The sequence below is a fragment of the Lissotriton helveticus genome, chromosome 6 (assembly GCF_964261635.1).
Source record: "Lissotriton helveticus chromosome 6, aLisHel1.1, whole genome shotgun sequence".
NCBI classification, from domain to species: Eukaryota; Metazoa; Chordata; class Amphibia; order Caudata; family Salamandridae; genus Lissotriton; species Lissotriton helveticus.
Genome location: NC_136067.1, coordinates 933,172,845 through 933,200,148, shown reverse-complemented (window position 1 = coordinate 933,200,148; position 27,304 = coordinate 933,172,845). Strand labels below are relative to the sequence as shown.

The 27,304-nt window shown below is 46.0% G+C and overlaps 1 protein-coding gene across 1 annotated transcript in view; it reads left to right on the top strand.

Annotated features, from left to right (window-relative positions):
- Positions 1 to 27,304, top strand: part of ADSS2 (adenylosuccinate synthase 2) — a 379,820-nt gene that overhangs the window by 153,626 nt on the left and 198,890 nt on the right. The window contains exon 3 of the mRNA XM_078648576.1: positions 18,600 to 18,668. Coding sequence (XP_078504702.1) covers positions 18,600 to 18,668 — 69 coding nt within the window. The remainder of the gene's footprint in view (positions 1 to 18,599; positions 18,669 to 27,304) is intronic.

Below are 27,304 nucleotides of genomic sequence, written 5' to 3'. Positions count from 1 at the left end.
AAAGCCAGAGCGGTTGGTCACCTGGAACTGCCTGCTTGCCGACCTACTCTATCTACAGTTCATTCACCACGTCAGACACAAACTACTTATACCTCTCAGTCTTACTTTCTATCTATTATATACAGCTCTCACCCCTATCTATTCATCATACCACATAATTCTACTGCATAACATTCAATATACATCGACTTAGCCACATACGAAAAGTAGGGGGTTCCGGGTCTTTCCAACGAGCTGCCAGAATGATACGATATTTTTCTGGGGTATGCCATTTTTCGTATCATTCTGGCAGGTCGTTGGAAAGACCCGGAACCCCCTACTTTTCGTATGTGGCTAAGTCGATTCCTCTCAATTTATAAACAAGAAATTGCAATATATGCTACTAGAGGTAGAAAAGTAAGAGCAGTTGGAGCACAGATCTGGGACCCCATCTCTAGATGGTATACTAATGAGAGGGGCTATTTAGATTCTGCCAGTGATTAATCAATTTGATATTGTTCTCCGTTTACCCGGTTCCTTTCTTCTTTCTCCTTTTTTTTTTTTTCTTTTTTTTTTTTCTTTTTAGATTGCATTCTTGTTTTCTATTTTCTATATTCTTTCCTTTGTATATTGTTACTATGCCATTGATACTTTAAATGTTTCTTATACTATTTTTGTTATTTAAGTTATGATATGAATTGCTATATTTTGTATTCTGTTTCTCTCCGGGAATTTGTATTACGTATGAATTTGCCAAAAAAAAAAAACATTCAATATACATCACTCAATCCCACCCCACACAATTCCACACCATCTAACAATTGCAATTCAAACCACTTAATTCCACTACAAACAAAACAAATATAAGTTAAAAAATATCATTTACAACGTCAATAGTTCCAACTTTCACAATTGTGAGACCGATTGCATTACAAATGCTTGAGATATAATGCAGCTACTTTCCATTCCTTCTTGCAGCCTGGCATGCTAATGCCAGGTAGACACTTATTTAATATAGTTGATGGTAGCGTGCGTTTTTGTATTGATTTAAATGTTATGTTTTGAATTTGAAACCTCAAAGTTTTTCCTCGTAATCCAGCAGATGGCAGTGCGACTTTATGCTGTGGCCCTTGAGCAGTTGCAGTCTTTTTCAGTTACATGCAGGGATAATGTAGCATGCTCCAATTTATATGAAATTTACCTTTTATAACTCTGCTCTTAGCCGATTCAGATTATGAGCTTTGCGTCCAGACTCTTGTATGAACTCTAATTTAGTTACATTTGAAAACGTTTTTTTTCTTGCTTGACCTATTCCAGGTAGTTTGATTGCTGTGTTGTCAATAAATATTGGTTGCACACTATAGGTTTCCCTTGGCCTCCAGGTAATAAAGATATGCCAATTTACCAACTGAAGCAGGGAGGACTTGTTGTTCTGTGAACCTGTCTCATAACGTAACTGATACAAGCATTTGCAATGCAATAGGACTTACATTTGCGGGATTTTGAGCTGTTGGTATTGTAAACTGAAATGCCTTTTATTATTGCAGGTTTTTACACATAAATAAATGGCATTGTCATTTACAATGCCAATAGCTCAAAATCGAGCAAATGCGAGACCTATTGCATTGCAAATGCTTGTTCATATATTGTTTTCTTCAGGAGGCTATGAGATCTAAAAGATCATTCGTCTCTAGATAATCCACAAGTCGTTTGTTAATCAATTTCTCAAGAACCTTGGACATATATGGAAGTTGGGAAATTGGTCGATAATTTGAACGGCTAGAGACATCCATACCTGCTTTTTTTGCCAATGTGGATACTACAGATTGTTTCCATGCATCCGGAAACTAAGCTGCTTCTATCGATTGGTTAAAAATTTGCATTAAACAGGGGCACCGAACTGGTGTTAGCCGGGAGTAGATAAAATGTGGGCACGGGTCCAGTGGCTGGGTTGGGTGGCACTGACTTTTTCAGTGCAGGTTTTTATTTTTCACGGATACTATTTTTTAGTTTAGCATTTTATTTTGTTTTTATATATATTTTTTTTTACAGAGCTGTAGTTCATAGTATGAAAACATGAAGGAACTCCAGGGCTTGACATTGAGGGTAAAGGGTACTCTCTCTCGGAGAAGGAAATTGTCACCTCACAGTACCATAATGGAGAAGGTGCCCTCTTTTCTTCTCCCACCCAGTGCACTTACAAAGCTTCAAAGCAGAGTTCTTAAGGAGCTAGCATTGGAGTTACTCCTTACCCATAGCCATCTGTCATATGGCCAATATTCAGGGCCAGACTGTCCGTAGCAGGCATTGGGCGTTTCCCTGGTGGGCCGCAAAGGGGGGGGGGGCAGTTTAAGACACCTGTTGTGCTGTTTCTGTTAACGGGCGGTTTTACAGCATAGCTGCAATATAGGCCACCAGCAACAGAAGCGGCACAAAGCTTTCAGCTAGCGTCCCCCCGCCGTTCATATGTACTTACAGAAGTGCAAGGCTTCTGAACCAGCATGTTCAAAAGAACTCACCGTTGCTTTTGCCAGTCCAGTTTATCAGTGTTTTGAATTCTGACATAATTGCCAGAGAGTTTATCTTCAGAAAAGCAAAATGTGAGATTTTAAAAACATCTCCCTCATCTCCTTTACCAGAAAAAAATATTTTACTCATTTATAAACCTAAAGAGGTGGATTTGGGCTCAAATGCTGCCAGTTAGGTGAACTTAACATAATGGGTGTGTGGCAAGTTCATCAATGAAACACTACCTTAATACTTAGTAGATTCTTAGACAGCGGTAAGCAGGTATCTGCAAATCATGTTTGCCACTTCCAGAATGCTAAGTGGTTTCCTATGTATCGGGTGTGGTTGGTTTGTTAGTTTCACAAGTGTATGAGCTTTTCATTGAGAAACCGGTGCCAAGTGTTGTGGTGTGGTATAGCTCAGTGCCTTAAATGAGCTGGTACTGAGTACCAGCCGTTTTTAGGGCTCGCACAGCGAGAGAGCCCTTTTGTAGGGGGTTTCCTAGAAACTTGCACATGCTTGTGCATGTGCTTTTTCTTTTGTGTTAGGGGATTGGCTTATGCCTGCGTGTATTTCACAAACAGAGCACGCAATAGGCCAAAGGCGGGCGCATTGCTCCGCCCATTGCCTATTGGTGTCTGTTACGAGCACCGGCCGTCATGTGGTTTCAATTATCGTCCCCAGACACGGGCGCGATAATTTAAGCCACATCTCTCGCTGTGGCGCGCACGCGCGCACCACTCCCGGGCTTCTTCTTCTTTGGATCCATTTCACGGGGAAGCAAGTAAATGAAAGAAACGCTAACGTCTTGTTAAACTTCCTGGGTTCCAGGCAAAAGCTCAAAATGAACAGTTCACTCTTTTTCCATCTATAAGAAGTGAATAGTTTTCCCAAAGCACCATTGCGCTGCCAGCTTACATTTCAATGAAAAGGGGCAGACCAGCAGAGCGTGACGCATGGATAGGTCGAGTGGTTTCTTCACATTTACAGGGGCTGGTCAGGCGCAAGTAGTACTTGTTGTTTATTGTGGCTGCAATGGTTTCTGGGCTTTTTTACCGCCTGCCTGTGATGGTTTTCATCCCAACTGTAAAATCACTCGTGCTATGGCCTGCTTTCACGCTGGAAGTATTCCTACCACCCTTTCCGGAAAGAGGGTCAGAGAGTTTGTTGACCAGCGTGGGTGATGTACAGAACCCTCAATCACTCCTCTCGCGGGGATGACGAGCCAGTGCATGAATGTGTGGAGGACGTGCGCGTCCTTGACTGTCCACTTGAGTCAGGAGTGGCAACGTTTCTTCAAGCTCTGAGATACACATGTGGCTCGTGTGTGCCATTTAAAAATAGTTCTACAAAACATAGCTTTAAAGATAGCTATGCTCAGCAACGTCACTTCCAAAAGTTGCCTACTGACCTCACTGACGTGGGAAGGAGGAAGGCAGCCCGTGCTAGAGCAAGGTCAAAGGTGGCAGGGCTCTTTGGGGCTCCGCCTCCCCAGCTGTTTCATCCGTCTCTGCTTTGAAGACATTCTGACAGTGAGTCACTGAAGATGAATCTTACACATTTGCATTAGCATTCTTGTCGCCTTGGAAGTTGTGCAGCTCCCCTGAAAATGATACAGCTTTGATTTCCACAACAAGGACAATACCTTTTCACCCTCAAACGTTACATCGTGGCCTGATGCTGCTTTGTTCATAGATATGTGCTGAGTTCTCTGCAGCCTGAAGTAATGTTGTAGCCAATGAAAAGCAGCATTTCTTTGTTCAGGTACCTGAATCTCACCTATGCATCCCACCTCATACATAGGTTTGTTTGAGTTGTGCTACTGCAAATGGACACCAACAATATCAAGATGATAGAATACTATAGCGAGAAGAGAAGGCAATATATTAAAATGTATACAGGAAAGTATAGATTTAAAAGTCCTAGCTTCACATCTACATACATTGAAGATGTATATTCCACGTAGGTACATATATGTGGAGACAGGTATAGAAAATCTAAACTTATTTACCTAATGATATTTTTTCCTTGATCTTCTATCCCACTGACATTGTGGGTTCGATATTCAGGGTGCAAACAGTTTGTTTGTATCCTTATGGGTAAAATGTTCAGCAACCGAATGCAAAGACTAAAACAAGGTGGAAATGTCAATTTGATCTCTGGCATGATCTTCCTAGCTACGCCTATTTATTAGTAGTAAAAGCAACATATTTTTTCACTGAGTATCAGTGGAATTTATCAAAACATTGCCAATGAATGTATCTCGTTGCAGAGAACGTACATTAGAAGGGTCAACCAAATCCAGGAACGTTATAAGAGTCGGTAAGCGCTATTATTGCTACAAATTACTTAATGGGAAGCATGCTCTACCAATAGGCGCTAAGAATAATACTGATATAATTTAATTACCATGTGGAATTTACTGCATGTGGAATTTGATTGCAAATAGTAATCTCCATAGCACTGTGTGCATGCTCATGCGTATGCATGCACATTCATGGAGAGGACAATTGGACTTTGCTTACCATGACTAATACTGTCAACAAAGCTTAAGCTCTCCTTTGCTATAATACAAAGAATGCAATTGACAGTGAAGGCGAGAGAAGGCCACATGAGCATTTTACAAATATGTTAATTAAATGCCAGGATTTCAACCTGCATAAAAGTTTCACACACCATGAAAAAGAAGGGCTACCCCTTTCTAGATCATTTTATTGGTGGGAAAAATAACAACAATCTTGTGTTGTTAAACCCCACTACTATCCTGGATTGGTCATCAACTACTTATTATTGTCATCAGGACACGGTAATGTATATCCCAGAAGAAACAGTGTTAACTGCTTACGCTGATGGAATCATACTATAGTTAAATCCCAAGACCAATGCAAATATTCTCCTTCTATTCCACCACTTACACTAAAGTGGTCCTTAACACTCACAAATCAATGGACTTTCTGCCACTGTAAATAGTAAAGAATGCAGAGGGCCAATGTACACTTGTTGATGCTTTATTGAGTTGCCAAAACGTTTTCACTGCATTTGAATATCCGGTGGGCTACCTCCCAGGTCTCCTACCTACTCTGTTTGTGCCTCTGGCCTTCCTCTACATCGGGTTTCTTTCCCACATAGCACTGCCTATTCACCCACTGCTGCAACGTACCGCCCGAGGCCCACTGCACTGCTCATCCTGTCCCTAACTACCTTTTATAGCGACTTAACTGTTGTCCAATCCATTTGCATGGCTTCCATAACATTGTCACCATTTTGTAAATACGAGAGATCAATTAGGACGATGGAGGTGAAGTCACCTGCAAATAAAATGTTCTGGCAGTCACTGGTCATGCCTTAACCAATAAGATGCAAGAAGACAAAAAGCTTATTGTAGTGTGCTCATTTAAAATATGACAGTTAATAACAAATATGCAATTAAACAATTTACAAGAGATATCACTTGTAGACTTTTCATATATATATGTTCACAACTCCGTAATAGGTGCTTAGTGCTCGGGTGATCACAAAATGAGTGAGCAACACAGTGCAGTGCAGCAGTATGTATAATACATGAACACGATGGAACAATAGAGTTTTTTGTATGCTTTTGGTCCCAGGATTCCAAGTACCACTACAGTTCAAAACAAATCCGTTCCTACTATTGTAGTCGCCAAAGGCGTTTCCACCTGGAGTGAATGAAAGTTCATCATCAGGACAAGAACACGTTCTTAGAAGCAGGGGCAGTCTATCTACATGAAGGAGATGAAAAAACAATGAAATAGATAAGTAAAGATGTTCTTCCGAATAAACAGGAATTGTAATAATGGTTATGTGGGTATTACTCACTGGGAAAAATTGGCGAGTAAACAAATTTGGAAAAACAAAAATGAAGAAAATATCATGTATTTGATTTAGAAATTCCAGGTAAGTGCAGCCAACAGTAGGAGTGCACAAGGGAACCACCACCTAATTGTCAATTTAAGGAGTCTTACATGAGAAAACCAGGGCTGGAAAATGTGGCCCTATTCGGCAAGGGGAATTCTCATCTAGTAAGTGTGCCCCATTATTACTTACATGACCACCGAAGCAGGGAAACTGGATGATCTCCAAATCAAAAAAATTAATCTGTGCTGGTTGCCAATGCAGCATATGTGTGCTACTGTGCTTACCTCTAGGGGCTGTAGAATCAGCTTCAAATAGAACAAGCATTTGCAATGTAATAGGTCTCGTATTTGCGAGAGGTTAAGCTATTGGTATTGTAAATGACAATGCCTTTTATTTATGTTTTAGAAACCAACATGTAAAGAAAAGCATTGCCATTTACAATGCCAATAGCTCAAACTCTCACAACCGCGAGACCTATTGCATTGAAAATGCTTGTTTTATTTTTAGAGGGAGAGTACCTGCTCTTCTCAAGAGAAACATAATACTTTTCATTGGAGAGTACCTGCACTCCTCGGAAACAAGCAGGTACTCTCTTATGGAGGAAACAGTCTTGAACACCGGGGCCTCAGCCAAGCCTGCCTTAACCAGGCATATGCCTTAACCAGGCATATGCCTTAACCATGCATATTCATGGTTAAGGCAGTGTGCGGTCTTGCTGCTAGCTGGCCGAAGCAGGAAGCAGCAGGACTTAAATTGACTCATAAATCCTATTCACATATGAACATTTGGTGTGTGATTTTCATTTCATCATCCAGAAAATTTGCTCCGAACTTTCGAGTCCTGACTTCAGGACCACTTATTGTTTTAGCGTGTGCACAGGATTTGTTTCTCTAGTTTACAGGGTGTGGTGGTAGTTTTCAGGGTGGGGGTAGGGGGTTGTTTTTTGTGAGAGGTGGTACTTTTAGGTGCCAGGCAGGGGCTTGGGAGGCGGTTTTAGAGCACAGGGCGGGGGGCAGGTATAATAATACATTTTAGGGCTTAGGGGGGCAGGGTAGGTTTTAGGACTCGCGCGGGGGGGGTCAGGGTAGTTTTTAGGGACTAGGGGAGTGCGAGTAGTTGTTATGGCTATGGAGGAGGTCAGTGTAATTTTTAGGGCGTAGGAGAGGGTGGAGTAGTTTTTAAGTTTCTTGGGAGGGGGTGGCTGTTTTTGAAGAGGGAGGTGGGTAGTTTAAGGACTCGGTGGGAGTAGGGGTAGGGGTTGGGTGGGTTAAGACTTACCTGTCAGGTCTTAACCACGGATTTGTCTTTGCATACATGCCTTAACAATGCATCATTTGTTGTAAAGTCATGCGTGGTAAAGGCATATTCGTGGTTAAGACTTAGTTGTTGAGACTGCGTTGAACCGGTATTTGTGGTTCCATCACATAACCCTGTTAAGGAGTACCCGCCCTTCTATTTTTCAATTTCAAGCATCTATATAGCCAAATTTAGAGATTTGACATTGGCTGCATAGTTTCCATTAGCTAAGCAGGGGCGGATATATTGTGCACCAATCAGAACGCCAGTATTCATTCTCCTGGCAGGGTCGATTGGCGTCTAGGACAACCAGGCAGTGGCAGAAGGGCTGGTCTGACAGGTCAACGTGTAGGCGGTTTTTGGGCTGCTTGTAGGCCTGTTCTATGGTCTCTTGGGCCGTTTCTTGCTGTGTATATCCCTTATATTGCCATGTGTATTTCCCTTATATTGATTTGTCACAGACATTGCCTGCAGCAAGCACAAATGCATGCAGTCTCCCATACCTTGCAACACACCTATACTGTACAGTGTATTATAAAAAGTTTCAAAACTGCCCTAATTTGCAAATGCGGGCTACTTCTCTGTCTGATTCGCTAATGCTCATTTTTCTGTCCAGGCCTGTATTCTGTCCCAGGCCTACCATACCCGTCACAGACTTGGTGCTAAGTTCCTGAAAGGGGTTACTTTGCGGCACTTAACACTTTCCCTATCTCTCAGTGGCGGCTGGTGACATTTAAAAGTGGTGCGGCGTAAAATTAATGGTGGAGAACACTGCGGCGAGCGAGTGAGCCTGAACGACCTAAGGAGGGTTCGGGGGATTTTCCCCCAAGAAAATTTTGAAAAATGAGTGGGCAAATGGTGCATTTTCAAGCAAATTAGTCTAGACCAACTCTCACCTCCTTTTTGACTGTGAAGTGTAAAGTGCATGTGGTTATGGCTGACGCCATTAGCACAGGTCATCTCAAAAACATTTTAGGCTCTGGCACTAATGTTTCTTGTTTTACAAATTATACACTAGATATATTCTCTTGACTCCAGTAGCGTCCACCCTGGGAAAGACTGCCACATAAAGCTATCTCTCACTTGTATTGGGTAAAGTAATGGACTGAGCATAAGAAAGATGTATTCATTCTGCCAGAGATCTAGAACTAGACATTGTGCAAACTGAACTATAAAACCATCTGAAACAAAACAAAATCAAAGTCAACAAAATACTGCTCCACAAACATATTTCCATGCACACATTGGCACTTGAATCCTCTTTGACCAACAACAAGTCATGCTTTAATCGTCAGGAAAGCAATGAAGTGTGCACCCTGTCTCTTGGATGACACCTGAAACTTGTTGGCAATATAAGCCCTGCCTCACCCTTGTTTGCAGAATTTGACACTCTGGTACAAAAGATCCACATGGGCTCTGTGGACATCTTACAATTTCCCTTAACCGTCTATGTGGATTGTGGAGTTCTCTCACAGCCAAGATTGTCCAGTGTTGTTTTAAATAATGTTAAGTATTTAAGGGTTAAAATATTGGTTATCTTCGGGCGTGGGGAGGAAGGAGGGAGTCAACAAGTATGCTGATAACACCTAGGAATTAATTAGAGTGTCTACTAACCAGTGCCAACCAGTACCAATGTAGTCATGAACAAAGAAAATAATCTCCACTTTCATAAATAGATCAGATCACAGATAGAGCATGCCATCTGCTCTGTAAAAGACTCAGTGGAAAGCATGGAATTCGTCTAGGAAACACCTTGCCCACTTTTTAAAAATGAATTCACAGATGAACCCAAATGGCATATAGCAGTATTTACAATTACACATGCACTATAGGATGCCAATTCTATGCATAATCACACTCAATAAATCAAATTTGGAAGATCTAGCTCAATCCAAACACTGCTGGTCTTCCTATATGTGCATACATTCTCAATAACTACAAACAGCAACAACTACACTTAAGACCAGCCTAATTTGCACTATACATGACAGAGAACCCAGAATCCAATGCACACTTTAAAGAAAATATAGTCATTGTCAAAGCCAGCAGGTTTGGCATTTGCTGTTAACCTTTTGGCTTCGCGAAATATTTTTTTGTTTGTGAATGTTTTTGTGTGAAGGCACAATTTGTATGAAAGCAAGCCTTTTCAAAAGCCAAAAGGTATATATTTTTATAGAGGAGCACACTTTGCACCACTAATCCATGCAGTACTTATTGCGCAGAAGCACACACTGTGCAAGGGCAGAATGTTGTCAATCACAGTGGCTGAAGTGAGCTGACCCTGTGCCTCACACTTTAGGCTGGGGGTGAGCAGAAGCACAATGTGAATGACACTACAGCAAACCAATGGATCAAGAGGGCTGACTAATAACCCTGTACATATGTACAGTATATATGTATTTATTAAAACAAACGGTCTTCTAACGCCAGAACTAAAAATACGACCTTGTATTTGGAAGATAATTTGTGGTTTGACTGAAATAATGCTAAAAATTAAAATTAAGCGAAGTTTTATCAGCACATCTTTCCTAATGATATGAGGATATATATCTGACAAGTTTCAAGTGAGAAGGAAACGAAGAGAGCAGCGTGACAAAAAAATTGCAGGACAAGTCAGCCTTTCAACATGTTTTTGTGCTCGGCCTCATGCCGCCTGTTTTCTAGGATAAACCTGTGGCAAGAGAGACTCGGGGAACAAGGGGCTCGCTCGTTATATTTAATGTGAGTATGGCTAGAGGAAGTCAAGACATATGCTAGGGTTCACTTGATCTGGGAGTTTTGCAATGATTCATTTAAGTGCAGGGTTATTATCCACATAATTGAAATGCAGCAACTTAATGCAGAACGTCCCTCTCTGTGCATGCATCCAGCTCGGATCGCCAGCAGATGCCTTCGAAATGCTAAAGAAGTCTCTAATGTATGTCAAGATTGGGAACAACAGCCTATTAAACCGAAAATCATATTGCTGCCTTCAGTGTCAGTCTAAAGATCTCGTGCGTGGCCCAGAGTAGAGATGTCAGACTGTTTTTAATACCTGGATATTTTGTACAATGAATGCAGACGGGTCCAAAGGGGAAACCATAAGGTGAAACTTAACTCTCGATTCAATATGTTCTTTGTACCACTTGGCATGCAAATGTAATTTCAGAGTTGACAACATCGCTGAAAACCCATGCAAATGTAACTGAGTACATCCCCGTGATGAGCTGTGTATTGTGCTGCCTTAAAACATGCACACTTGGGATGCAGACATGGGTCTCTCTGTACTGCAGGTGAACAAGGAAGCCTGCTGGGTCACGTTTCCACCATCAGTATACGCTACACATATAGACACATTTAGGAAGATTAAATACGATAAGGAAAAAGGGGTGGATATTCCATGCAACATAAAATAAAGTGTGTGAAATGTAACAGGGACTGCATCACGGAAGTTAGTTAAATAGTAAGTCTGCTTCCCCACCGCGGCTCTACCGGAATGACTTAGGAAATCAGACCTACAATTACAGATTCCTCGCTCACTTCTTAATGGGCTCTTCTTATTAGTTTGATTTTCCTTCACCCAGAGTAAGCAGTAATCCTCCTGTCGAGAACGCTGGGGTTAAGGAAATACTCGCACATTTCATCACTTTATAGAGTGTGATGAATCGGCTACTTATTTTATTTACAGAATTTCTATTAGCTTACCTCTCCTTCCCCAAGCACGTCACTGTCAAAGAAAGTATGACGTAGGCAGGTGCTGTATTGCGCCAGTCTACTTTTTCACTAGTGTTCATTGGCCTCACTCACCCTCAGCCTGCCAAACTTTAGTTTGTCTTTCTCTGAAAGGAGAGGGTTGGGAACAGCTGCTCGACCCTGGAACACGCCTTAGGTCGTCATCCCTAAGGTATTAGCCCTTTGAACTTTGGAGACCCTTATGTTTGTGGAACGCTGTACGAGTACCAAGGCAGCCAGGTTGTTATTTGACTTTGCCGCTGACTGCGTGACCCACAGGGGAACATGGGCAAGGCAGCGCGATAGTGCCACTAGTCGCAGCGCCAGCCTGTGTAAGAGGGGGGTGGGCGGAGAAAGGTGAAGCGGGCTCCTGGCCCCTCCCCGCGGTCACCGGACGCCGGCCAAAGGGGGGCGGGCTCACCTGTTGGGAGGGCGTTAGGAGGACGATCTGCCGTCACTGGTTGCTAATTAATCCGTTGAATGGTAGCACCACCTCACGTAATTTTTCGTCCATAGGGACCCGAGAGGGTAGACGCCACCGCTATGGACGCTCACGGCACCGCACCACCGCAGGAGGGCCTGTGGACAGAGTTTTTGGCCTTGGCCCAGGCGAAAGGGCCGGCGTGGGCTCAGGGCTTTATCGAGGCTCCTAGGCAGGAGGAGTCCGGATTAGCAATCACCTCGACCACCGAGGACGCGGCGAGTACCTCAGTAGGAGCAACGCGGAGGTCCAATCGCAAGCGGAAATACACACGCAAGGATTTCCCGGCCGAGGCACCGCGTCCGGATCATAGACCGACACCGCCACCCCCCGCAGCACGGGCTCCAGATCCGACAGAGACACCTACCGTTGTGCATGATTCAGCCAGTAGCCTAACAGGCATGGCCCAAATGGGTAAGGCAATGGACCAAATGATGGGGATGATGGCACTTTTTCAAAAACGTTTAGATGATGTGGTGGCGGTTCAACAAGTATTGCCCACCTGTCCCTGCACAACAAGTATTGCCGCCTGCACCTGCGGCCTCAGCATCAGTGCTGCAAGTGTGGGCCCAGCAGGGGGCTCTGACTGCTCCGGTCCAAGGGCCTGGGCTTACTACAGTCAGTTTGCCGGTCCCCACAGCTGCCGTCACAGCAGCACCAGCGACAGGGCCGCCTGCCCTCCCTAGCGTCATGCCGGCCCCCACAGCAACAGCAGTTACAGGGTCGGCGGCCCTCCCTAGCGTCATGCCGCCCCCCCATAATATTCCTTCGACTGGCCATTCTGTGGCCACGGGGTCGGCACCCGCCCTGCCCAGTGCAGTAATATGTGCGACAATACCATCCACGAGCGGGGAGGCGGTCACTTGCAGTTCAGCGGAAGGGGAACGGCCCAGCCCAGCTGCGGCTGTCCCGGTCCAGGTTAAGTTGCTACAACCAGCCGGGGGAGGGTTACCTAGACCAGCAGTCACCCAGGCCCCATTGGCCTCAGGCCGCTGTTCACTGGCATGGCAGGTACCCCAAGCGGCTAAGGAAGGTATATGGAGAAGGGAGTATATTGACATTTTGACTTTATTGATGCATAGCACTGCAGGAGCAGACACCAGAAAGATGGGGGGGGAAAGAGGATGAGAAGAAGGTTAGGTACCAGCGATGGCCCGAGAAAACGATAGAGAATTGAACTGAGGCTTTTAACATCCTAGCAGCGGTAATAGTGCAGAAGGACCAGGCCCAGAGCGAGGCGCTGATGGAGTACGCTAACACCATCCAGCGAGAGAGTCAGGAGGGATGGGATGGTTTTTGTATGATCAGGATTTCAGGAAGACAATGGCTGTCTGCCCCGAGTTAGGTTGGGATCAGAAGGAAATTCAGCTCTGGATCAAGCACATGTGCAGAACAGTCAGCGAAAAGAAAGACATACCATACAAGGCGCAGGGTGAGTCAGACAAAAGGAGATGGGAATAGTTCCCTAGGCGTCCTTTTAAGCAGTCCTTTCCTGGAGGCAGGGGTAGGGGCCAGAAGTTTGGACCGAGACGATTCAATTCAGGGACCTGTACATTGTTTAACGGGGGGCATGCACCTGGGGAAGAGCGTGCAAGTTCGCCCATAGTTGTAGCAAATGTGGTGCTCAACATGCAGCCATCACCTGCACCACCTGCCAAAGTTTGCCTCCCGCTCAGGCCCAGAGAACAGACGGGGCACGCCAGTAGGGGTGTTAGTGGAGGACGGACCGCAAGTACAACAGATTTCAGTGCCCCACCGATCCCGGCTAGGCAGAGCCCGCCCCAGGGGGCCAGCAAGGGCCCCATACCTATTGTGCTGCAGAATTTTCTTCCATTAGTCAGATTGTATCCGCATTTGAAGGAGAGAGCGCTCCTGTCTGGAGGTTTTGTAGATGGTTTCCAGATACCATACAGGGGACCCATGGGTTGCAGGGATGCATTGAACCTCAAATCAGCGAGAGAACTCCCGCTAGTGGTCAGTGAGAAAATCAAGAAGGAGGTGGCCTTGGGGAGGGTTGCGGGTCCCTTTGCAGCCCCACCCCTTGAACACTTTTTAGTTTCACCTTTGGGAGTAGTGCCTAAAAAGCAGCCAGGAGCATATCGCTTGATACACCATCTATCCTACCCGGAGGGCAACTCTGTTAATCATTGGCTGGATGAGGGGGCCTGTTCTGTGTCTTATTGTTCACTGGACATGGCTATAGACATGATAAGGAGGACTGGGAAGGGGGCGTGGTTGGCCAAGGCCGACATTGAATCGGCGTTCCGCCTCCTACCTGTTCATCCAACGAGTCAACACCTGCTAGGTTTTAAGTGGGAGGGCGCATATTTCTTTGATCGCTGCATGCCAATGGGTTGTGCCGTCTCATGTGCCTATTTCGAGGCCTTCAGTTCCTTCCTTCAGTGGGTTCTGACCACCAAACATGGCATCTCTCAAGTGACACATTACCTGGATGATTTCCTCTTTTTCGGCAAGGTAGGGACCCAGGAGTGCGCAGAAGGTTTGCGTGCATTCGAAAGAATGGCAGCTGATATGGGGGTGCCCCTTGCCCCTGGCAAGACAGAAGGTCCAGCGCAGATACTGACTTTTTTGGGCATCGAGCTGGACACCATCAGAGGTGAATCCAGGCTCCCGGCTGACAAGGTTAGCGATTTGAGGCATGACATTAGGTCATTGATTGGCAGGGTTAAGGCTACCTTAGAGGTGGTGCAGAGTCTGTTAGGCAAGCTGAACTTTGCAGCGCGAGTTATACCGGCAGGCACGTTTTTTTCCCGAAGGTTAGCGAAGGCTACAGCCAACATAAGTAGGAAACACCACCTGGTGCGCCTCGGTCCTGGTCTGAAAGCGGATCTGGAAATGTGGGCTGAATTTTTAGAGAACTTTAATGATACAGTGATTTGGAGGGCACCTTGGGAAAGCAGCCAAGAACTTTGCTTGTTTTCAGATGCATCTGGTAGGGAAGGTTTTGGTGTTATCTTTGGCGAAGAGTGGTGTGCGATGCGTTGGCCCAATGCGTGGCGAAAGAAGGGAGTAACAGCGAACATAACGGTTCTTGAGCCAGCAGTGCATTTGTGGCCAGACGGGCTTAGCAACAGAAAGGTAGTCTTTTGGTCATACAACATGGCAGTAGTTCAGGCCATCAATGGGCTATCAGCCACTTGTCCCTTGGTTCTGAGTTTGCTCAGGGAATTAGTTAGGGCAGGTCTGCAGAATAACACTGAGTTTAGGGCAAGACATATTGAGAGTGTTAAGAATGTGGCAGCTGACGCTCTCTCTCGCTTTCAGTGGCTCCGTTTCCGAGAGGCCGGGCCGCGGGCGAGGGCGGCGATGACACCATTCCCGGCACCGCTGTGGAGACTCCTTCGGTGGGGGAACGATTGAAGAAGATGGGCCAACGATCCCTGGCACAGGCCACCCAGAGAAGATATGCTGCACAACTCACTGCTTTCAGAGCAGTGATAGTGACTTAGGAGCAACAGCGTTGGGTCTGCGAGAGCAGGTCGAGACTTTTGTGGTATGGGCCAGGGAGACTGGCAGGATACATTCATGGGTGTGTGGCCACTTGGCAGCTGTGAAGCATGACACCAGACTTAACGGGGCGGACGACCCCACTTGTTCCTTCAGGGTGAGGGCAGCACTCAAGGCGTGGGCGCGGGAAGAGACAAGGCCAGCTGACAAGAGAGCTGTGATTGAATTCCCTGCACTGCAGCGTATGATAGATGCCCTGCCAGCAGTCACCAGCTCCCCATTCGAAGCTCGGCTCTTTTCGACAGCCTTCTGCCTGGCGTTCTTTGGCACCTTTAGGGTGAGCGAGCTAGTGGCCAAAGCCAAAACAGATAGATCTGGGGCAGCGTTGGATATGCTGGACGTCTGTGCTAGAGACAGCCTGGTGCTCCACATCCGCAAATCCAAAACGGATCAGGCCGGGAAGGGCTCAACAATAGTGCTTCAGGCGCTGGGGGATCACAGATACTGCCCAGTTGCCACGGTCAGGGAATATTTGAAGATGAGGCCACTTTTAGCTGGGCACTTCCTGATGCATGGTGATGGGTCACCACTAACCAGGTTCCAGCTGGAACGTATTATGGGGGCAGCCCTGGCCAGAGCTGGGCTCTCAGGAGCGGGTCTGAAATTCTCAAGTCACTCCTTTAGGATTGGTGCGGCCACGGCGGCATTCAAGGCAGGGATGGGGGCCGATGGAGTCAAGAGAGAAGGACGTTGGTCATCCACCTGTTTCCAGCGTTACATTCGTCCTTAGGAATAGCAGCAGTGGAGGGTGGGATTTCTGGTTGTTAACGTGATGTGCGCGATAGGTAATTATTGCCTGTCGTTCCCCCCCCCATGCCTGTCCTTGAGCAGTTTATATTATTCAGCCATGACTTTTGCAGTAAACTTTTTGTAGTTTATACCATTTAACTGAGTGTTCGTTTACAAATTTTCAGTAAACTGTGTGTAGTGCGAACTATTAAACCATGTGTGCTAACAGTACGGCGTCCTTCTCCCCCTTTATTTGAAGTATTTTGCTCTCTTTACAGCTGATTGTTGCGTGTGGGTGATTGGACATTCGTATGTTGCCAGATTGGAACGTTGGGCAGCACTCAAGAAGTGGACCCGGGTTTTCGCACAAACGCAGATCGTATGGTTGGGCCTTCCGGGAATGAAATGGGGCAACTTGAGGTCCAAGCTAGACCAACACCTTGCGTTAAGGGGTGGCCCCCCAAGGTCCTCATCATCCACCTGGGAGGGAACGATCTAGTCACACTCGGGAGGAGAGCCCTGATCCAGGTCATGCAGAGGGACTTAGTAGCAGTGAGCAACAGGTTAGGAGCTGCTGAGCTTCTGTGGTCAGAAATTACCCCCCGTAGAGAATGGAGGGGAGCTAGATCTCCAGCAGCGATAGAGCATTCCCGCAGGAGAGTCAACAGATCCATGCAGAAGTTCATAGAGAGGAGAGGCCTGGGTTTCATTAGGCATGCACTCAGATGGGGTGCACTTGTCTGGTTTAGGGATGGATATGTTCCTCCTGGATGTGCAAGAGGCACTAACAGCGGCAGGTTGTAAGTAGCTGAGTTGGTGGGGGGCTCTGTCATCGACGGGGGCCTCTCCCAAAGCTGTGGCAGATTACAGGGCGATCTGGAGGCAGACGGGTACAGTAAGGGTACCTCTGCGGCAGAAGGGTACAGTAAGGGTACCTCTGCATGGCACAGTAAGGGTGTCAGAGCCAAGGACCAGGAGCCGCAGGAGGTTCCTGGAAACCGCGACGGCGCCCCGTTAGTCCTTCGGGCGGTCGGGGGGCCTGAACCGACCGGGGGTGTGCCACACCGCTCCGCCCTGACAGGGGGGGCGGGAGTATAACGAAGATGGCAATGTGCTGCACCGTCAGAGCATCAACTCACCGTGCAAGACGGCTCTTTAGGCATGCGGGTCAGCGAGGGGCTGCCTGCTTGGATCGCCTGTAAGATGACCCACCTAAACGTCATACGTGCTGTATGAAAATAAACCTGCAACAGTTCTCTTCCTTAACCACGTGTCCAGAGTATCATTTGGGTTGGGATTGTGTGGTGTGTGAACAGGCGGGAGCGAATGATGGTGTGGGCACTATCAGTTTTACGCCAGCAGCTGGGTGACCCAACTCAAAGACTGTCAACTCCAAGAATTACTGAATTTCACAATATTGCCAAGCTACTTCACGCGCACTTTTCCTGCCTGTCCTTTCTGGGCTGCTGGTGAACTGGCGACGGACTCCTGAGGCTTCCTTCCACAAAGTTACACCACCATAGAGTGCATTGCAGACACGAGCGGGAAGCAGCGCGAGGTCAAGTCTGCACAGACTCGAATCCTCTGCTTCCCGCCTGCCACACCCCTTTCCCAACTCGTCACAGGGTGGGTCCCACCACGCCCTGTAATGAGTTGGGAAATGGGTGGTGACAGTCTCCACTCCCTGATTGACGTGGAGGGTTAGCGTTACCGGGCTTAGACTTAAAATGCCCGGGGCTAACTTAACCTCCACGCCATCAGGGGGTGGAGACTCGGCCCTGAAGCTCAGTCTTTGCCGAGCTGATGACATCACAGTCTTCAGGGCTGTGAGGTTCTCAGCCGGCAAACACATAGCAGGCTTCTTTGGGCCCGCAAGGGGGAGCTGGGAGCATTCAAGGAGAAGCAGTCTAGTCACATCACATGCCTCCAGCCGCCGCTGCCACAACAAACTGCCAAATCATCGGCGGTATGGAGACTATATTCATTTTTATTTAAAAGGCATAAAAAAACGAACATTTTTTAAAGTAAATTAAATATGAGCATTGAGCACTTTGGTAACGGGGCGGAGCCCCGACGCCCTTTGGGAGAAACCGCCTCTTACTCGTCAACTTGCTCCATGCACAAAGCGACTAAATCTATGCAGCCATGCAGTATGGGAAAGGCAGAAAGGATATTCCCTGAATACCTGTTGAAGAGATGTGTAAAAATATACCCGTTTAAACTGTTATAGAAGCATGCCTACCCAGTTATATATGTTAATAGTTTATTTATTATAGCATGTTTCTGCGTGTTGATTCAGTCACTAAAATACAAATATTTGCCAAACTTAAATTCGTTTTTCGTAGATGTGATAAAGGATAACTCAACCAATCAAACCTGTTTGTTCTTATGATTAAATTATATGCAACCAATAAAAAGATGAAATAAGGAAATGATCATTAGCTACCATCTGGGCCGAACGTAACAGTGTTTTTGTCTTTCTTGCCCATAGGAAATGGAGTTGTTATTCACCTACCAGGGCTGTTTGACGAAGCAGAAAAAAATGTGAAAAAAGGAGCAGGTGAGTGAGGGTTACCGCCCGCAATCATGTCCTTCTGAATCACGAACATGTGTATACTGTCAATCAACCTATAAAACCACAACCACACGCATGGCCTTGCGCTATCATTTAAGAGACACAATCTATTCTAAACATATTTCCCTCTTACGGTAGCATGCACAGAGGAATGTGTGTTTCATTGTTGGCTTGTAATTTTGAGGAGTGCCAGCCTTTAAGCAATCCACGGCTCAGCTATCTGCATTGCATGGTGGTTGTATGTTTGAACGGCTTTGTCCAGTGTGCGTGGGCGCCTGCATTGTAAGTCTGTGTGCATGGAAGCCTGTAGGTGGGTTGGCTTGTGTGTTTAAGTGTCTGTGAGCAAAGTGTGCCTGTACATCACTTGGGCTGTGTGCAAAGGTGCCTGTAGATGTGTGTGCATTCCTGTCTGTGTCTGGTTGTGTGCATGCATGCTTGTCATCTTAACCTTCAGCAAATACCACCATTTCTCAACTGTTCGTTCTACTTGCTTGTTGACACACACCAGCTTGTTTTGTTAGCTTTTTCACTGGTATTGCAACCTGTGATTGTTTTTTCTGTTAAGCGTGGGCAGCTCATGCGCTGCTCTGCGAGGCATGCTGTATTAGAGTATGGATTTAAAGCTCCGCCCACTCTCCCCTCATATTTTTCTTTGACTAATATCATTGTCCTTTGTAAATGCTGGCTTCTGATTCGTTAACAGGATTGCTAGTACCTCCTTAGTACCGCCTTGTCTTCATTCTAACCTCCTCTGATGACCTTTTACTTCTGTTGTTACACGGGATGCTCTATTTAGTCTGTAAACAATATTTCTTTAAAGGGTTTTGTCCAAATGCAGGCACAACGTGCTTTCCTGCAACATTCAGTGTGCCATGCCGGCTTTCACTTTCCAAACAGCCCAGGACAATGGCAGCCGCTTCTTTGCAATGCAATTGGTCTTGCACTAACCAGAGTTTGAGCTGTTGGCATTTAAAATGACAATGCCTTTTATCTGTGTTATTGTCAAAACCGATAAATAAAAGGCTTTGTCATTTACAATGTCACTAGCTTAAACTCTCACAAATGCGAGACCTATTGCATTGCAAATGCTTGTTTCAATTGTAACCTAATCCGGCGTCTTCCGTTTTTGTCTTCATCTTGTAACTCTTTTATTCCCTTTGATTTTACAACCTCTTTCTCATACATTTCCTAATGACTTTAAATTTGCTACTTTTATACATCTGGTTAAGAAGGCTTCCCTCTTTTCCTACTGCCATCCCTTTCCCTCTTTGTGTGAACGATTGGAAATTCCTGTGGTTGTGCTCATTTTTCCGCTGACTCCTACTCTGCTTTTCTGACCCACTCTGGTACCCACTCTGGTTCCCACCCTGGTCTTTCCATTAGTCCTGTACGTTTGCTGCCGTCAAGTTTATTCATCACGCAAGTCACCAGAAGCTGACAATTGTCCCTCTGTGTCTGGATGTGTTTGCCACTTTTGAAACTGATTATCGGTCAATTCTTATTTCATTTGTTCTTTGAATACCTCTTATCTGCTGCTCTTAATTGGTTTTGTTTTTTTAATGGGAAGACGTTCGTTTCTGCTTCCTGGAAGAATGTACTCTTGCTCCATTTCCCTAACCTCGGGTTCTGCTTGGGTCTGCGTTGGATCCTTTATACAGTTTACCTTCTGTACACCACAGCTCTCCTCTGGGATTTTATTGTTGTTGGTTTACAAGCACAGTTTATGCGGACGACCTTTCTTTCCTAGCTTTTACTGACTCTGTAGGAGCTTTTGTCTTGTCTTTTTCCCTCTGAGCCGTGAATGGCCAATCATTTTCTTAGACTTAATCCCTCAAAGTCGTAAAATCTTTTTTTTCCAGCGCCCTCCTTTTTCAGCCATCCAGGGTATTTTTCCTTCTGTTCATGTTTCCACTGTTTCCGCAGGCTATTTAAGATTAAAACTTTCAGTTCAGGACTGTCTGTTCTTTTTCCAGTTCAAATGTCACCCCTTACAGATTTTTTTTTTCATTCTAGCTCGGCAGCACCTCTCGTTCATTTATTTTTTCCATTAAGCCTCTTCTACAGACTCTTGACCTGTCTCACTTAAAATACTGCTGCTTTCTTTACACGTTCATCTCAGTATGCTTGCTCTCGAATTGCCTCTGAACTTGCCCTTTAGTACTGTTTGGTCTTATATACACATGGTATGTTTCACCATATCTGGGTTGCCTTTAGGGACTTCCCATCTCCTCCTGGTTTCCTTTTTTATTATTTATGTATTAAATGTCTCAATTTTCTTTGCCATTTGCCAGAACTTCTCCATTCCCACTGAAAGGTTGTATGATGCCTTGCCTTTACCATGCATGCCTTTTCCACACAGCCTTTATCATGAATACCTTTTCCATGCATGTTCAGTATAGTAAGGTATGGTGAAACCCCTATATCTTTTTCTAACTCTTCCTCTCTAAATATGTATATACATATATATATATATGTCTGTGTGTATATATATTATTTCAAAGTCAAAATAATCAATCAAAGGCACTTTTAATGGTGAAAGAACCACAAGTTTATTGAGATTTCAGGGGCAACGCTAACGCTTTTTGGACCTTGCCATAAACTTGTGATTCTTTCGCCGTGAGTAGTGCCTTTGATCGATTATTTTTACTTTGGAATTGACACAGGCGCCACATCGTATCTTAAGGCACCAGCACAACTGTGAATGAAACTGGCAACTTGCGTACCTTGCTTTAACTGATATATAATCATTTTATGTTTTCGTGCCCCCCCTTTTTTTAAATGTATTCCCAACTTGCTTATTCCATTGCCCACCCCACAACCCTAAAATGACCCTACCCTTACCACTACCCACCATAAACGTGTGGATGTGTGTGTATGTATGTGTGTGTATATATGTATGTGTATATATGTGTGTGTGTATATATATATATATATATATATATATATATATATATATATATATGTATGTGTGTGTGTGTGTATATATATATATATATATATATATATATATATATATCCCACAAAAGACAGTCGTGAAGAACCCAAGCCTCTTTAACAATGGCGGGCCGTGGCGGGTAGCAAGCCCTTGATAATCCACAAAAGCGTTGTTCCTATTCAGAGAAAACAACAGCGACACGGCCCAAACTTCTTTTAGCGTGCAATTTATTCGGCAATACCTCTCTACGCGTTTGAGTGTCCGCTCCTTGCTCACGAGTAAAGGGCGTGCACTAACAAAGTGTTTTTTAGATCAATCATGTGACAAATCATGGTGTAAATACAAACAACAGACTTAGCTTTTGAACTTTTGAAACGTCAAAAGGTATCGCAAATAAACAATACATTGTTATAATCAACTATAAACATTCATTTCAATTACGAATTGATACAAAGTACTCATTGCAAGTGTGCTGGTCCAGTTCTCAAATTTCTAACACTGAAAGCACCCCGTGGGCTTCTCTGTCATTCTGTTCCTAAAATCCTGATTCAATAAAGCGCGTTGAGTTCAACCATGAGATAGCTTTACTCAAGGCTACCGGCGGACACATTGTCAACCGCTGACCTAACTTTTGTTTTGCAAACACATCACGTGCTAGAAAACATACCTACATGTGGGATAAACAATAAATCCGGACAGTCGTAATACATCATTGTGACTAAAATAATATACCACATCTTGCCCCAGTGGGCAATCAATATACGCGCTCACACTCAGTCATGTCAGGACTTCCCGTTAACTAAATCGATCTTGCCCATGTGGGCTTATTCCGCCTCTTGCCTTGAAAATATTACAACTACAACCCATAGATTTGTACAATTTCAGGAACCAACAAATGTAATCACCCCCTGGGGGTTCAGAAGTCCACTTCATAGATATATAGCTCACTTTGCCTACCACTTGCTTTAGACAGTATACTTGAAACCTGTAAAATTACAACAAATATATACAATTAGACGTCTACATGCATACGAAAATTATCACAAATAATGTGCACCCAAACCCTAAATCCTAAACCAAAAGACAGTGCAGATTTAAAATACCTTTGATTAAAATCATGAATATTTTCAGCTTAGCAACTTCACATCTTGTTCTATTGGCTTGTAACTGCCAATTCTTAACCTAGGTGCACTGAGAATGCCTCATCACTATTGTGTCCCAGGGGGTGCAGTGTGTGGTACTGGATAATCATTTTGGACTCTAACCTCCTCAATTCTTGCATCTTGCTCCCCCCTCTCTCTTATTGGGATCCTGTCCAGCACACAAAAAGAAAACAAATTACTGTTTTGGCCATGTGAGGCCATGAAATGCCTCGCAATTGGGTACTGCTTATCATTATGTTTTATTGTCCTCAGATGCTCCAGTATTCTTTTTTTGGCTTTGTGAATAGTACTACCGATGTAATACTTGTGCATCACACTGGCATCTGAGGGCATGCACAACATACTCAGTATTACACAAAACATGTTTAGTTATTTTAAACGGTTTACACTCACTGGATAGTTTTACCTCTTTACAATTTGTGCTATGTTTACAGGCCTTACATCTGCCACATGTAAAGAATCCCGGTATGTGACTGCTTTTCGTGTCATTGGTAGTGAGCGTACAACTTACCTTATTCTTTAAGGACTCAGCCTTTCGATGTGTGATTTGTGGGTAATCTTCAATGTATCTATCCAAATCTGGATCAGTTTTCAAAACATTCCAAAGTCTAGTGAATTTCTAAGTTTTTTTTTAACATTAAGATGACCATCGCAGTGCACAGTGGGGGGCTAAGGTTTGAACAAAGTGCCTGGCCTGGCATTGTGCTGCCTTCACCCAAGCTTGCAGCTCCTGTCCCTCCTCGCCATCCATTGTCCAAGTCCATGACCCTCCTTCCTCATTACATCTGTGTGTGGCTGCTGTTCTGCCACTGCCCTTCCCACATGCCCTAATCAGTTAGCTAACTGCCCCATACACCTCCTCCTTACCCTTTTTTGTCCGAGTCCTTTCACCAGCCGCTTCCCTCTTGCCCTGCGTGGTCCGAAATGCTGCCACTGCCCTCCATTTAGCCTGCTGTCCCTGCCCACTCCTCCTTCCCTCCGTTCCCCAATCCTATGCCCCTTCACTGCCCTCCTGCTTATCCTCTGTGCCTAGCGTGCTGCCCCTGCTCTCCTTCTCCTGCCTTCCAATGTCTGTGGGCATGGCCCTGCTCCCTCCTGTTTGCCACCATATTCCATGGACTTGCCACCCTCCTATCTACTCTGTGTGTTCTGTTGAGCTGCAACTGCCCCTCCCACCTACCTGGCATGGCCAGAGTGCTGCTTCCTGTCCCTGCCACCTCCACCCTGCCTGTCCAAGTGCCATGCCCCTATCCCCTACCTCCTTTCCTCCATAATCCATTTTGCTGCCACTCCCTTCTGCCATTCATGCTTTGTTGTGCTGCAACTGATCCTCCTGACAGGCAAAAGGTGGCAGGCGAAAGGGCTTCCCAACCGACCAATGTCCAGCCTCCACCCCTCCCTTTCGTCCTCCAATTTCCTTTGAGCGTGCCCCTTTTCCCTCCCTCTTACCCACCAAAGCTGTTGTGCTGCCACTAATCCCCTTGCTTGTCATGCATGGCCTTCTGTGTTGCCACAGCCCCTCCCACCTGCCCAATGTGGCCAGTTTGCTGCCCCTGACCACCTCCCACCTTACCTCCGTTGTCTGTGTGTATGCCATTATAGTCTCACTGTGGCTGTCCATGGTTAGTTGTGCTTCCAGTGTCTATCCTGCCTGCCCTCCGTGGTCCGCTTACTGCTCCTGCCCCCTTGCCGTCCATTTTCCATGTGCAGACCCCTATCCCCTCCCTCCTGACTTGTCTGGTACGCTGTTGTGCACCTGCCCCTTCCCTCCTGCCCTTCATAGTCTGTTATGCTGCAACTGTCCCTCCTGTCTGTCCAGTAAGGTTAGTTTGCTGCCCTTGCCTCTTTACCCTCTGCTCTCTGTTGTCCATGTGCGTGGCCCTGTCCCCTCCCTATTACTTTCCATGGTCATTTGTGCTGCACTGCCGTTTCGCTTGCCCTGTCTGGTGTATTGCGCTGCTGCAACCCCAGACCCCTGCCCTGTAAGGTCAGTTTGTTGCCCCTTCCCCAATCCTCCTGCCCTCTGTGATCCAATATACCTTACTTGCCAATATTTTGAACTTGGTAAGAGGGAGCGTTTGGGGGAAAAAACATGGAGAATTGGTTTTCCCCATTGATTTAAATTGAAAAAGAGGAGATTTTATACAGGAGACAGATTAAATAAAGCCCTTTTGACCTTAAAAACATTGGGAGTCTACTGCCTTAATTGGGTCTGTTGGCATGTATGGTTGTACTGCCACTGCCTCCTCCTTCTGCCCTCAGTGGTCTTTTATATTGCCACAGCCTCTCTTGCCTGTACTGCACTGCCCATACCCCCTCTTCCCTGCCCTCCATGGTCCTGTCCCTCCTGCCTGCACATTGTCAACTTGTTGCCATGGGCGTCCGCAGAAAATTTTCCAGGGGGGGGCATGGCTAAAATGGCAGACAATCAGGATCGGGTAATGCACAGGTAAGCTGAGAAAAAAAGTGGTGAATTCTGCGTTTGTAACTGGACAACAATTAGAGCACACATGATCCCTAAAATTACCCCCCCCCCGGCCCCTTAAAACTCATACATTCCCTGATACCTAAAATTAGCCCCCTGGCACCCCATAACCCAGACCCGCCCCAGCCCCTAACATTTTCACCCTGGCACCCCAAAACACATACACACCCTGAACCCTAAAAATACCCCCCTGGCCCCTTAAAACCCATACCCACCCTGAACCCTAAAATTAGCCCCTGGTACCCCAAAAGCCGTACTGACCCTGAACCCTAAAATTATCCCCCTGGCACCCCAAAACCCATACCCACACTGAACACTAAAATAACCCCCTGGCACATCAACACCCGTACCCACCTGGAACCCTAAAATTACCCCCCGCACCCCAAAACCCATACCCACCTCGATCCCTAAAATTACCCCCTGGCACCCCAAAGCCCATACCCACCTCGAACCCTAAAATTACCCCCTGGCACCCCATACCCACACTGAACCCTAAAATTACCCCCTGGCACATCAACACCCATACCCACCTGGAACCCTAAAATTACCCCCGGCACCCAAAACCCATACCCACCTCGAACCCTAAAATTACCCTCTGGTACCCCAAAACCCATACCCACCATGAACCCTAAAATTATGCCCTTGGCACCCCAAAACCCATACCCATCCTAAACCCTAAAATGACCCCTGCCCCCCAAAACTCATAGCCGCCCTGAACCCTAAAATTACCCCCCTGGCCCCTTAAAACCCTTACCCGCCCTGAACCCTAAAATTACCCCCCCTAGTACCCTAAAACCCATGCCCACCCTGAACCCTAAAATGACCCCCCTGTCACCCCAAACCCATACCCACACTGAACCCTAAAATTACCCCCTGGCACACCAACACCCATACCCGCCTAGAACCCTACAATTATTCCCTGAGGCTAGGGCCATAGGGCACCTCTCTACCTCCCTCTGAGGCTAGGGTTATAGGGTACCTCTCTGCCTCCCTCTGAGGCTAGGGTCATGGGGTACCTCTCTGCCTCCCTCTGAGGCTAGGTTCATAGGGTACCTTTCTGCCTCCCTCTGAGGCTGGGGTCCTGGGCCACCTCCCTGCCTCCCCCTGAGGCTAGGTTCCTTGTATACCTCTCTTCCTCCCCCTGAGGCTAGGGTCATTGGGTACCTCTCTTCCTCCCTGTGAGGCTAGGGTCATAGGGTACCTCTCTTCCTCCCTGTGAGACTAGGGTCATAGGGTACCTCTCTTCCTCCCTGTGAGGCTAGGGTCATAGGGTACCTCTCTTCCTCCCTGTGAGGCTAGGGTCATATGGTACCTCTCTTCCTCCCTGTGAGGCTAGGGTCATAGGGTACCTCTCTGCCTCCCTCTGAGGCTAGGGTCATAGGGTACCTCTCTTCCTCCTAGAGTTGTGCGTCGTGAGATCTTAGTTTTTAAAGGCTTAAGGGGGGCAAAATTATCTCTTGCCTGGGTCATCCAGGAGGAGAGAGCTTCAGCCTGCAGGTGAGGTGAACAATGGGGGTCCGAAAGATCAGGGAAAGTGGAAAGGGTGGAAGTGAGGTTTGTGCAAATGGAGGGGATATCTACGTGTTTCCTGTTTCTGACCATGGTGGGAGCTCCTATATGTGTGGCGGTAGAGGTCGGGAGGCTGATGGAAAAGGAGACAAGATAGTGGTCAGACCAGGCACAGGGGGATACCCGAAGGTCAAGGATATCCAGATTGAGACTCCATGCCTGGTCCAAGGTGTGTCCTTTAATGTGGGTGGCTACTTTGATGTGTTCTAAAAAGTTAAGCCCGGAAAGTAAGTCCATGAATTGCTTTGAGTGAGGGCTCTCAAGAGGGTCATGAGGCCAGTAATTAAAGTCACCTATAATAAGGAGCCTGGTGGATTAATCACCAGCTCTGCAACCAGGTTACTAAAGAATTGAACAAAATTTAAGGAGGGATTAGGTGGGCGATAACAGAGAACGCATGCCAAAGGGAAATGTTTCGAATGCAAAGTAACTACAAGAATGTCAGCCAAGGGGGAAAGGGGGACTGTAA